Raw genomic sequence first — 13,680 nt, 5'->3', positions numbered from 1 at the left:
TCAAGCCCACACTTGGAACTGAATTTGGACCCAGAAGCAGACAATACATGGGAAAAAAGCCTTGACGGAGCAGCAGGGCATGGAAGAAAATAATATTTACTCATCACTGAGCTCTCGTGCTTAAATACTTAATCGACATCAGACCATGCCTAATGAGCTATATGACAAAATAAAGGCGACAAAATAAGGGGACGCAAGCAAATGACGACATCACGCCGTGCGCGATACTATACGACATTATAAAGGTGACAGCATAAGGGACACCAGCAAATGACATCAGTCCTATATGACAATATAAAGATGACCAAGATCAAGGATCGAATGCAGTCGCGACACTTCTGCTGAATCTGGCTCTTCATGACTTTTGGGGTTGATGAATCATTCCATAAATTTAATTTAAAAAAAAAAAAAAAAACACAACAGGACTGTATAATACGAGAAATGCTCGGTTGGGTGGCCAAGGGCCTCACTGTTGTCCACTCCTGTTGTTATGTTATAGCGACGCCCGTGCTGGTGCTTCCTGTGCCACGCCCCCTCCTCCCTGCTTAGTGACGCCTCTGCATGTTGACAATCCCGCACACTGGAACCAACAACCGCAGCAGAAGGAACACAAATTAATCACCAGAGGAAAGAGATATCGAAAAAGAAGAAGCGGAGAAGCTCGTTCAATTCACTGCCGTGCATGCTGACACTTTTGCCCGCACGATGGATTTGATGGAGCGCGGCTACTTGTCTCCGTACGACTACACCTTCAATTTCTGGAACGACTACTTGGGCTTGTCCGCCCTCGTGGCCCCGAACCGGATGAGGAGCCCGGCATCGAGCGGCCCCAACTCCATAACGGAGTCGCTCAAAGCCACCCTGGGCCTGGACGACTCGTCGTGCGAGCTCCGGGAGCGCATCTCGCTGCTCCGCCGCCGGCCGCTCAGCGAGCTCGGGGCGGAGGCGGCCGGCTACGCGGGCAGCGGCGGCTCCTCGGTGTATCCGGAGGGTCCGGAGCGCGGACGCAAGCAGGCTCCGCGCGCCAAGAGCGAGCCCAGGGTGTGCGTGTTTTGCCGGAATAACGGCGCGCCGGAGGAGGTGTACGGCACGCACATTCTGAAGGCGGCCGACGGCCGGGTGTTGTGCCCCATCTTGCGGGCGTACACTTGCCCGCTGTGCAGCGCCAACGGCGACAACGCGCACACCATCAAGTACTGCCCGTTGTCCTGCAGGGAGCCGCCCGGGGGCCACAGGATGATGCTGACCAAAGGAGGCAGAGCGCCCGGCAGCAAGAGGGTCAAACTCTACTCGTGAAATGGCAGTCGCGACCAGATTACCGCCGCCAAGGATCCAAGCATTCATCTTTGTTTGGGTGCGACTAATTGCAACCAACATTTCTTTGATGTCACCGATGATTTGCGGGGGGGGGGGGGGGGGGGGGGGGTACAAATTAACACATTAATGACGTTTGAACATCTTAATCCATTCCTCATTTACAAGAGGTTAAATAATTTGTTATTCCATTTACCAAAATGATTAATAATCCAGATCTGATCCAGATTGAACATTTAGATTGAATGTAAATGGAATCTATTTCAGATGGTTTACAAACGACAATGTTTCATTTTATGGGAAAAAAACAAACACAAGTGACGTCCAATTTGAACTCTCTGTATGCTCAAATGTCAAATTACATTTAATCCAGATCCAATACCAATTACACATTTAGACTGTAAATATTTAAAGATTTTATAATTGCTGTATTAATAATCATTAATCTACCCACTTATATATTTATAGAAGGGTATGATTATTTTTTTTTTATTTCTATCCTATGTTCCATCCAATTTGAACAAAATGAGATGTGTGTTGCGTACACTAATGCCAAACCAAGTTAATCCAGATCTGATCCATTTTGCACATTTGGACCAAATGAAAGATCTTCAGATGTTTTAGAGAACAAAATACTAGCATAATAATGAAGTGTGCTATGTGTGTACAAAACCTTGAATGTTAAGAGTTTAAAGACAGGGCCGGTCATATAGTTCATAAGAGACAAATGTTAAAATATTTCTGCCACATATTAACCAATTTGGGGGGGAAAAAATCTACTATGGCTTATACTAAAGTCAAACCAAATTTAATCTAGATTTGATCCAATTTGTATGTTTACAACAAATATAAATGTTACAATATTATATATCATTTAATTTGAATAAATTTGAATAAATGTGAATCCAGGGTTAGAAATGAGTTTAATCTGGATCTGTTCCAATTTGCACCAAATGTAACACGTTCAGATAACTTCTATGGAGACAAAATGATAAAATATCTCTTAATTCAAGTTTATCTAATTTGAAGTGTGCAGTGTATACACAGTCATGTCAAACCAGATTAGATGCAGATAGCACATGTGAACGTGGTATAGAAAATCTCACTTAGACATCATACCACAGTATCGGTTTTCTTTTTTGCCATTAAAATGACTCATTGACTTCACACGTTTATCACATGGATGGACACTTGAAAAGGCACCAAAGCACTGTACAGGTTTATGATGATGTGCTGCACTCCGAGTGTGAGATGAAAGTCTCACAACAAACCCTTTTCTTTTCCAGTACTATATTCTTAACTTTTGTGGCAAGTTTTGTACCAAAGCAACACCTGCTAATGTTTGTAGCCTCATGGATGTCTTATATGCAGCATATGCTTGACTTTTTCCACGTGTACAGTCTTTTGCTTAATTGAATGTAAAACGGCGGAATGTAGACGTGAGAATGCAGTCGACGGATTGTCTTTCGAAATGTGCTCCAATGGATCTTGTAGCTAAATGTTCTAAAAAGAGCAACATTCCAAAGTCTGAAAGTGTTAATTGCAAATGTTTTAATGTACTTATTTTTACCTATGAGCAGAGGAGAAGGTGGATTTTCACTGTACTGGTACATAAACTCTGAATTAAAATAAAAACAAAATAAAAATAAAATAAAACTTGCATTTGTTGTGAGCGAAACTAAATGACGTCACAAACGGTGGTAGGGCGACACCTAGTGATTGAAACGGTAACGGTAAGTATGACGGACAGTAGAGATGTGATGTCAGCTTTTAATTTACAAGTTTATATGCATTTGCGTTTCTAATTCAACCCCAAGTAACAATCCTTAATACAAATATATATATATATATATATATATATTTTTTTTAATATTTTTGGGGATTTTCCACTATTCCCCAATAGTTTTTTTGTTTTTGTTTTTTTTTAATAGTTAAACTATATTTTGTGTCACTACACATGTGTATATATATATATATATATATATATATATATATATATATATATATATATACACACACATGTGTATGGTGCAATGTGACACAAAATATAGTTTAACTATTAAAAAAAAAAAAAAAAAAAAACTATTGGGGAATAGTGGAAAATCCCCAAAAATATTTAAAAAAATAGGCAGTATTTAAAAAAAAATAAAAATAAATCAAGTATATAAATTTGACTTACTGCACCCTTTTTGCCTCCACTGCACGGTCAATATATTTAATATAAAAATCATAAAATATAAATAAAATGCCCATTTGACTTTGTTTTGCATTTTATTTTTTTCCCCAAAGTTCAAAAGCAAGTTTCCAGGGTTAAAACTACAAGTTTTGAATATCGCCCCTTCACTAATTTTTCAAGAGTTAATACACAATGCATCAATTCTATATAAAAAGTCCAGTCCAATTCAATCAATGGCCATTGTGCCCTTCCTCTGGTGTGGTCACCTGCATGGGGGCCCTATAAGACAGCCAGACCCAAATAATGGAGACCTCAACTCCGTTGTATGACACTAATATTAGTCATTCGTGACAGAGGACAAAGAATACATGACTGTTACATGGTCTATTTACAAGTTACTCCATGCTAGGGTTATGCTAGCATGTATGCTAGCTAGCCATGCCTATAGCGCAGTGCTTCTGAATTATTTTTTGTTACACCCCCAAAAAGAAAATATTTCACGCCACCTCCAACTCTCAGCCATGATGATTTTGTCTATAAAATTGTAGGCGTTAACACTATTCGGGTACTCTGAAAAAATGAGAGCATGACTGCCACCTACTGTAGTGGACGCGTGATTACACTTTATTCTACTTTTTATTCATTCATTTTTCCTTTCGGACATATTTTGACAGCTTACCAAGGTTATTTTAGTTAACTAACGAAAAAACTAAAACTAAAATTCAAAAAACTATTTCGTTGACGAAATGAAATAAAAACGAAAATGTTTTTTAAAAAACAAACTGCATTTTATGTTTATCTAAAACTAAACTATAATATATATATATATATATATATATATATATATATATATATATATATATATATATATATAATGTCCTTCGTTTTAGTCTTTGGTAATTAATTTAATGCATGAGCACTTGGGCATGATTTTAAATGTGATTTTAAGTAGATTTGTTTTAATATTAACCGGAATAATGACATTTAAAAGTGTCACATAGAAGTGACGTCATCTAGCAGCAGCCAATAGAAAAGCACCTTGAGATGACATCGCTCCATTGGTGGGGGTTTTTGTTTGTTTTTGATTTTTTTTTTAAATATTGCGCACAAGTAATACATATAAAAATAAAAAATAAACTGAAACTAACTAAAAAAAAACCATTAAGTAACAAACTAAAAGAAAAACTAACAGAACCAATCTTAAAACTAAATTTTATAAAACAAAACTCAAAGCGAAATAAAAACTAACACAAATTAAACATTCCAAAAATAAAATAACCCTGCCGTTTACAACGCAACATATATTGATTACACCCGAAAAGTAAAAATAAGAAAAAAAAGTACAGTTAAAAAAAAAGGTTTGCTAGGCATTGGCATCGCATCCACACCACCCTATTTGAGGAGTGCCAGTTTTTTCTATGGCACCATTAAGAACTAGCTAAACAAATGTAATAAATTCAAAACACTCTTTTTGGATTATCCCTATTTTCACCAAAGTTGGTTTTGTATGGCACTGTACTGTTTGTGTGCTGGCATGATGATTGCAGTAAGAGATTGTCAAGCTAAACCTCCACCGTCTTCACTGCAGCAGTCCGCTATTGGTCGACTGGCTTGTGACATCACTCGCGAGCGTGTGTGGCAGAGAAGTGGGGGCATGCGTGTCCTCTATATAAAAGTCTGGACTCTGCAGCATCCCCCCGAGCTGGTGCAGTGCACAAACGCTCGTTCATGCTCACCCATGGTGTGCAGGACGAGGGGGGACTTCTTCTGAAAGCATTCATTTCACTCCCATCTTGAAAAAAACAACAACAAAAAAACATCACCATGAGCTCCTCCGTCTTCTGCCGTCCACCTCGGGACGACCGCATAGGTTCCCGCTTGACATCCAAATCATCACCGTCGTCCTCCTCACCTGCAGCTCGCGAGTCCCGCGGGAAGATCCTGGTGCCGTCCTCCTCCCCGGCCCGGAGCGGCGTCCTCAACTCGCGCATGCTGGAGAAGGAGCAGCTGGTGGAGCTCAACGACCGCTTCGCAGGCTACATCGAGAAGGTCCGACTCCTGGAGCTCCGCAACCGGGCGCTGCTGGCCGACCTGGAGGCGCTGCGGGGGAGAAGGGGCCAGCCGTCGCGCTTGCGGGGGGCTTACGAGGGGGCGGCGCGCAGCCTGAGGGCCGAGATGGAGTCTGAGAGCCAAGAGAGAATGCAGATGGAGGCAGAGAGGGACTACCTGAAGGAGGTTCGTGAGAGGATGAGGGAACGATGCGAGGAGGAGGTGCGGCGGAGGGAGGATGCCCAGGAGGCCCTGATGCGGGCCCGGGAGGAGGCGGGACGGGCAGCGCTGTCCTACCTCGACGCCCAAACCACTGTGGCCTCCCTTTGCGACGAGATGGTCTTCCTCAAGAAGGTCTGTTGATGATCTTCGGTTTCCGGGTGCTTCACTTGATTCACTTTTGTATAGAACTTAGTCAAGGTGGCAAAATATCCTAACACAGAGCGAGAAGTGAGTGTCACTTTGGTGAAAACGGGGATAATAAAAAAAAAAAAATAATAATAAAAAAAATAATAATAATAATAAAAAAAAAATTACAAAAAAGAGTGTTTTGAAATTATCACGTGTCCAGTATGGAGGACCAAAACTGCCAAAATTCTAAATAAATAAATGACTAAATAAATAAATAAGTACGGAGCCCCTTTACGAAGCCCCTAAAGTGTCCAGATGAGAAACTTTCCTTGTCCGGACGAGAAAGTTTGAGAGACTTGTACACGACTAGCGCTTGAGTAAAAAACAGCCATCGGTATGAAGAAGTGAATTAATGGGAACGCCTCCCTGCCAATATGGCCGCCATGTTCTGTTGTTGAATTGGGTGCTCTGTTGGATCCCATTTGTGCGGCAAAATTAGCATTTTTGCGCATCATGAAAACACAGCGATTAGCAAAGCCGAGATGGTCCCAAAAATCTTCATTGGGCTAGCTAGGCGCATGTGGTCGCTCACGTCACCTACTACAATGGGCAGTCCGAAGTTGAGGCAGGCTAGCTGCTAATTACGCCGAACCAGCTAGCTAGCAATGAGCTTCCACTGGTTAGCTAGTGTAGCTAAACATGTTGCGGAGCCGCTCCTAAGTCAGTAATCATCGCCTCTGTCACGGCAAAAAACAAAACAAAAAAAACAAAACAAAAAACACCTACATTTCTGACAAGTAGTGTTCTCATGTAGGGATGACGTCGACGGAGAAACCATGCTAATTGCTGTAATTGCTAATAACCCTGCCTTCACATGCTATGAGACAAGGACCAAGTTCTGTCCATGTGATTTTGTTGTTATAGCAAAATTGTGTAGATTCTAAAACAGCCTGCTGTGCTAGCGGACGTTAACTCCTTTATAAGTGTTAATATTTCTACCATTCACGAATCCTTCCATGTTCTCCGCCATGTTGAAACTTTAAACGTTCTCTCAACTCGGAAACTCGGGTATCAAAATTAATTCCCAGTTGTCCAGTAGAAAATACAAACATGAGGGGGCATTCACTGGCAATTTTCTACTCGATAATATGGTATTTACCATAATTACGATACCACATGAAGGCAGCATAAGCTAACCAAATGACAAAACATTTCAATCCTTGCTGTATGACATGACGTCATTCGTAAGGTCTTTGCCGAGGAGACCGTGGAGCTGCGGGCGCAGTTGGAGGTGGCCAACATCAGCGTGGAGGAGGCGGCGCCAGGGGTGGTGGCAATGGCGCGGCCCCACCTGGGGGAGGCGCTGCGCGACATCCGGGCGCAGTACGAACGGCTGGCGGGCGACAACATGCGAGCGGCGGAGGACTGGTACAGGAGCAAGTGCGCTGCGGTGGCGGACTCGGCCGACAGGGAGCGCCGGGCGGCGCGCGCCATTCGGGAGGAGACCTCGGAGTATCGGAGGATGCTGCTGGCCCGATCCGCCGATATCGAGGCTCTCCGGAACGTCGTGGAGGAGCTCAACAAGCAGTTGGGAGAGCTGGAGGAGACGCAGGCCAAAGAGGTGGACAAGTACCAGGTGAACTTTCAACCCCTTATGCACAAAGATTGCTGTAGAGGAGTTGTAGAAGTACAGTAGATCCGGGAGACATTTTGCGGAGAACCCAGCAGGTGTGAAAAATTCCCGAAGCAGCACATTTTAACCGAATTGCCCGGTTCATCATTGTGGGTAAATCCTTCCAAATGTTTCATTTTCCATCCCCAGACGAGGATCAATCAACTGGAGCGAGACATCGACGACGCCAAGCATGAGATGGCGCTCTACATGAGAGAGTACCAAGACCTGCTCAATGTCAAGATGGCGCTGGACATCGAAATAGCCGCGTACAGGTGACACTAAACACACACGTACTTATCAATTTATTATTTAATATTTATTATTGTAATTAACCTAAAAAATAATAACATCTGTCATCTAACGGGTTTAAAATCGTCACATTTAAGGCTCTAAATGAACTAATTTGAATTATGGTTTGTGGTCAAAATTTGCATTTTGCGCCTCATCAAAACACCTTCAACAGCAAAAGTGAGAATTTTTTTCCAATAACTGATCCACTGAGACGGTCCCAAAATTTTTTTACTGGGTTGGACGCATGCGTTAACCTTGCTCTCGCAAGATGAATTGCCGTGGTATTTGTGAGTTCACAAACCCCGGGGAATACATCTTGTACCTCTTCCGTTGATTTCCTTCCGAGCCGAACCACCCAATCACAGAGCGACATTGTGTTTGGGGGCGAGATATGCAACTGTGACGAAACCAGGAAGCCAGCGCCGACTCAGGGGCTAACAAACAAACGTAACATGGACAAATGGACGCTGCAATTAATTCCGTTCTCGCAGAATTACTCAACGTTTCCTTGTTGAATGTTGAACAGCGAGAGGTGCTTTGTGCATTTCTAGCTGGTAAGATGTTTGTGCTTTTCCCCCCTTCGGCAAGAACGAAGACGAAATTTTCACCCGTGGCCGTGATTGGTTAAAACAAACGTGTAGAATGTCGCATGGTCCAATCAGCTCAAATTATTGTACGGAATGTCCTGAGCAAATTACCGTGGAGAGGTACCAGATGGGTATTGCGGAGAACTCACTTGAGTGAAGCGCATATCCATCTGGCTATTGCCAGGTTACGCACGCGTACTAGTCGGCGGCAAAAGCAAGCTACTTAACCCCGTACCAGCTAGCTAGCTAACAATGAGCGTCGGCTGGCTAGCTAGTGCGGCTAAACACAGAGCAGTCAGTATGGTGACAAATAAACTACTGACAAGTATCTTTCTCGCAAAGGGATGATGAGGAAAGGAGGAGAAGCCATGCTAATTGCTAAGCTAATCAAAGGTCGACAATCATTTAACGCTGGAATTAAATACTTGGGTGATTGAGTACACATTAGCGGAGAGTCATCCAACTTTGAACAGCAAAATAGCAGGCAAATTAATAAGATATGAGTTTAAAAGTATGTCAATATATTAAAATATATTTATAAAATCAGTAATGTTATTTACTTTCACAATCGAGTCCTGAGTTTTGATTTTGACTTTAGAGGTGTGCACAAAAATGTTCCCAAAATTACATTAGAATAGATCTTGTGTTATTATTAATAATTTATTTAATTATTTTGCTAAAACCATACAACCCATTCGGAAATACCACATTTAAATTGAAATATATACTTTTGTTTGAGATTTCTTGACTGAAAATGTTTTTAGATTTAAAAAAAAAAAAAAAGGTTTCCTGCAATAAGAAAAGGAAACCTACTATATAGCTAATTTGTTATATTGTTTAACAAAACCCTTGCTTCATTTTCCTGATATTAACCTGCAAAAAGATGCTCTTCAAAATTGGAAAGTCGCTCCACAAATGACATCATTGTTTCGCAAAACTGCTGTGCACAGAAAAAAAATTCTTTAAAGTCATGAAGAGTTTTTTTTTTTTTTTTTCTTTTTTAAGGAAACTTCTGGAAGGCGAAGAGTTGCGGCTGTCGGATCCCTACCTTCCCGTCGTACACTGAACATCCAACCACCAACATTAAAACATCCTCGTCATGTTTACAAGCCATCACCAAAACGTCATCCACGTCAAGACAGACGCGCCCTTGCGCTAAAAAGCAAGCGAGAGGTCCATCACAAGCCCCCCTTCTTCTCCACACTTTCTGACTACAAGAAAAATCCAAAATACAAAATGGCTACACTGCATGAAGCATCATTATTGTTAAAGTCCAAGCAACAAACCTTGTACAAACACTTGAGCAAATGTTTGTGAAAGGGCATAAATGATGTTTGGACTTTAATAACGGCATCGTAGTAGTCGAGCCAGTGACCCTAAACTATTTATTTACATCTTCTTCTGCATTTACGTCCATATTGACAGCAAAAGACAAAAAAAATAAAATAAAATGTAAATGCAGAGGAATCCTAATCGTCACTGGCGTCATGAAACTGAATGAAAACTAACTGTAACCACGAGCAACAAGTCCAATAAAGAAATAACAACTTGTGACTCACTTTTTATTTTATTTATAGCGGTATGGGCAGTGGTGGAACTAGACTTTTAGCCTAGGAGCAGGCCGGGGGTGGCCAATTGGGGCCATTGACTTAGTTTCTTAAACATTCTAATTTAATTGGAGTCTCTAAATGCTGAAATATGTATCATATATTCAGTAAGCCTCTGTGTCCTTTGATGGGATTGCGTTGTATAAAAAATAGTGTAATCAGAATAAAAAATTCAACTACATCACTCACAATCATAACATGTTATTAAATATCCACTTCCAGCCTAAAAATGTCAGAGCAAATAAGACCACTGTAGATGAAAGTTTAATATTTAAACTTTTCAGCAAATTGACACGCTATGTAATGAAGTTTTCTGCTTAGCTGCTGTACGAATTTGCTTGCTACCACTAGAAGGTACTATCACACTATACCTTTTTTTTTCTTGTAACAAAAATATTTGAACAAAAAGTTATTTTAAAGAGCGATTAACAAGGAAACCAAGGTGAAACTTACTTTAGAAAGAGGATTTGACTACCAGTCGAGGTTTATCTTTCTCTTCTTAATTTGCCAGCCGTGCCAGTTTGTCAAAACTTCCATTCAAGGGCGATTCTTCTTCTCCTTGGAAAGTGAATTTACAACACGTTGTAATCCATAGCGCCTAGTACTGTACAGAAGAGATATTGCAACCAAAAGGCGTCACTGATTTCAAATGCAAAACTCACTCCAACCTCTAGATGGAGACAGAGTCTCCAGTAAAAGTCTTTCGAGCCACCGTTCCAATCGCTTCCTGGTCAGAGAACACACACACAAGATGGCCGCCCCCTGCGGCTGTTGAATGTTCTATTTCTGTGTCAATGTGACACATTTGGCCGTGTTCAGCTTTCCGATAGCGGCCGTCTTGAGCGATTGACAAGCCCGACAAAGTACCTCCGGACGGCGGCGATGTTCCGAGGCGTGCGGGTTGCTCGGCTGCTGGCGCCCGGGCGGGCCGTGCTGGTGGAGGCGCAACGCGGACGAAAGTCTCGCACCGACCCGGTGGCCAAGTCCAAGATGGGGCGAATAAAAGTGCCTCCGCCGGTGGATCCGGTGGAGATGGTCGTGCTGCGGGAGAGATACACAGACTACAAGCTCATCATGAGGGCGCTGCGGTACATATTTCATTTGGGCAACTTTTAGGCTTCTGATCGTGGGAAATGCTGTCATGCTAATTAGCTAAGTGGTTAAAAAAAATAAAAAAATAAAAAAGCAAGTTCATTTTCAGATTTTTCATTGATTATTATTATAATGGTAGTTAATTTTGTATTGGAATCACGTATTATGTTATTTATATTTTAGAATGACATGCCTCAATTTACCATTTTATTTCTAAATATAAAATAAATGTACAGTTATTTGTAAATAAAATTTATTTTATTTTTTAAAACAATACTCTTAATTTACATGCAACTAACTAAAAATGCGCATATACTGTATATACTTGCCTTAATTTGTAAGGGTTTTAGTTTTACAGTATACATTTGAAAATTGTTATTTTACGTTTTAACTTTTGAGAACGAAAAATTTTTGGCATTAATTTGTTTTAACATTTTCAAATAAATATACATTAACTTAATTTACGTCGCTATACAAATAAAGATGACTCGACTTAAAAAATTAAATACATTTTGCTTAAGATGTTTCATTTAAAAAAAAAATACTAATTTTCATGTATGGGTGTTTTTGAAATAAAATGTGAAAATCCTTAACTTTCATGATTCTTTTAAATTTAATATTAATATTTCACTAATTTGTATGTTTCTCATCTTCATTTTAAAGTAAATGTATTTATACTTTGTATTTTGAAATAATTTAAAATAAAAATGAATATGTTTGCTTGAATTCATGTTTTGAAAATTACATTTCTTAAATTTTAAAATAAAACTGAACATAATGGCCACATATATTTATTTTATTTATTTTTTATTAAGTGACGTTTGTGATTAATCTAACTTTGGACAGCGTTATCAAGCCAATGCTAGCATTTTTTGTGTCGGTCATTCATTTCAGTTTGGAGTTCAAGGAGGAGGTGCTGCGCAGGAAGTACGAGGAGGAGACGGGCTCCATGGCGGAGAAGCGAGCGCAGCAGGAGGTGGAGGAGCACCGCAACCTCATGGAATTCAACCGCCAAGAGAACTTGCGCCTGCTCCAACTACGGTCAGCCTTTATTCAAATGCTTGGGCAATAAAATCGGCCCAGACTTTTCTTTATTATATCCCGTCAATAAGTTTGCGTGCCACTCAAAAGAAAATGTCTTGCAAAACGTCATCACGCCACTAGCTGTAACTGACAAAAATGAATGAACAAATGACAATAGTTTGTCATGTTCTATTTTCCTGAATGTGCGTTTGGTTTTTTTTGTTGTTTTTTTGTTGTTTTTTTTTCCCCCAGACTTGTGAGGATCCAGAAGGAAACGGAAGAGGCGGAACGCAAAAAGCTGGAAGAGGCTCTCCAGCGAGAACAACAGCAGCAAGAATTTGTCAGGCAGAAAGAGGAGGAAATTGCACAGTTGCAGGTACACTTTTTCACCTCCATCGATATATAAATGTATTTTGTTTTTTCATGACATTCTTTAATATTGGTCTTTTTTTTTTTTTGGGCCACAGGAGGACGCAAAGAACTTCATCACGTTAGACAACTTGGACCAACGCATCGAGGAAGCTCTGGACAACGCCAAGAATTACAACTTTGCCGTGGACAAGGAGGGCCGAGTTGTGAAACAGACGGTGTTACAGTGACACTTTCCAACACAAAACCAATATAACTGTCAAACATAAAACAAGATGGACGTTCCAGCAATCGTAGGATCATCCGTGAAAATCTCTAGGATTGTTTCTTCGGCGCTGGCTTTTTTTTTTTGTCTATGTTTCTCTGTCGTTTATTCATTCATTCCATGTGAATGCCAATAAATTCATGTACACGCAACTGAATCAGTTGTATTCATTTTGTGCGCTGTGTATTTGTATGGCCAATAGCACTTCATTGCCTCGGCAGATTAACGTTTTTGGAAAACCTGAAAAGTCCAGTTGGCTTGATTCAATTCAACCTTTTGGTATTATGATCAAGGGATGACTGACAAGGCACAAAGAAAGTAACATTTGTAGTAAGCACATGTTGGATCAAATTAATAACCCACAACACAGCCCAACAAATTTGGGTTGCATTGTGGGTTACTATTTAATTTGACCCAACATTTTGGATTAAATAAAGTTTGGGCGGTTCGTTTTTCACCCAATTCAATTGGGTTGTTCACTTTACCCAAAAAGTTGAGTCAGATGAATAACCCACAACACAACAAATTGGTTTACATTGTGGGTTAATTTGACCCAACATTTTGGATTAATCTCAAAAGTTGGCTCATTTGACCAAATTCAGTTTGCTTCAATTAACCCAAAAAAGTTGGGTCAAACGAATAACCCACAAAACAAGCAAAAAAAAAAAAAAAAAAAAGTTTGCTTTGTGTTTTGTGAATTTAATTTGTTAGTAACTCAAAAAGTTGGGTTGGTCCAATCGTGACCCAATTTTTTTTTTTTTTTTTTTACCCAGCTGTCTTTAGTGCATGCAATTGTCTTCTCAAATTGCTTTCTTTTTGTTGAAGATTTCTTCAGCCTGGGTGCTAGCGGATCGTCTCTGGTTGGGCAGCAGAATCGTCGT

At 40.4% G+C, this 13,680-nt stretch overlaps 3 protein-coding genes and 1 pseudogene across 4 annotated transcripts in view; 3 read left to right on the top strand and 1 right to left on the bottom strand.

Moving 5' to 3' along the window:
• The window catches only part of alms1 (ALMS1 centrosome and basal body associated protein), a 49,487-nt gene extending 38,424 nt beyond the window's left edge, over window positions 1-11,063 (bottom strand). Inside the window, exon 1 of the mRNA XM_077539389.1 lies at window positions 10,504-11,063. The gene's annotated coding sequence lies outside the window, so the exon portion shown is untranslated. The remainder of the gene's footprint in view (window positions 1-10,503) is intronic.
• LOC144032181 (nanos homolog 1 pseudogene) lies at window positions 317-1,407 on the top strand (annotated as a pseudogene).
• neff2 (neuronal intermediate filament family member 2) lies at window positions 5,173-9,997 on the top strand. Of its 2 annotated transcripts, none has more exons than XM_077539406.1 (4): window positions 5,173-5,893; window positions 7,155-7,526; window positions 7,713-7,837; window positions 9,449-9,997. In XM_077539406.1, exons 1-4 carry the CDS (start codon window positions 5,315-5,317, stop codon window positions 9,507-9,509), a joined length of 1,137 nt encoding a protein of 378 aa, XP_077395532.1. In that variant the 5' UTR covers window positions 5,173-5,314; the 3' UTR covers window positions 9,510-9,997. The 2 variants fall into 2 exon arrangements, with proteins under 2 accessions (XP_077395532.1, XP_077395531.1); XM_077539405.1 differs by having other exon boundaries at window positions 5,174-5,893; window positions 7,140-7,526.
• On the top strand, window positions 10,769-12,956 carry mrps26 (mitochondrial ribosomal protein S26). Its single transcript, XM_077539408.1, has 4 exons — window positions 10,769-11,138; window positions 12,037-12,183; window positions 12,418-12,541; window positions 12,633-12,956. Exons 1-4 carry the CDS (start codon window positions 10,933-10,935, stop codon window positions 12,762-12,764), a joined length of 609 nt encoding a protein of 202 aa, XP_077395534.1. The 5' UTR covers window positions 10,769-10,932; the 3' UTR covers window positions 12,765-12,956.
• The last annotated feature ends 724 nt before the right edge of the window (window positions 12,957-13,680 follow it).

Source organism: Festucalex cinctus, chromosome 12 (genome assembly GCF_051991245.1).
Source record: "Festucalex cinctus isolate MCC-2025b chromosome 12, RoL_Fcin_1.0, whole genome shotgun sequence".
NCBI classification, from domain to species: domain Eukaryota; kingdom Metazoa; phylum Chordata; class Actinopteri; order Syngnathiformes; family Syngnathidae; genus Festucalex; species Festucalex cinctus.
Note: the sequence above shows the minus strand (reverse complement) of the source record. Positions and strands in the feature narration are given on the sequence as shown.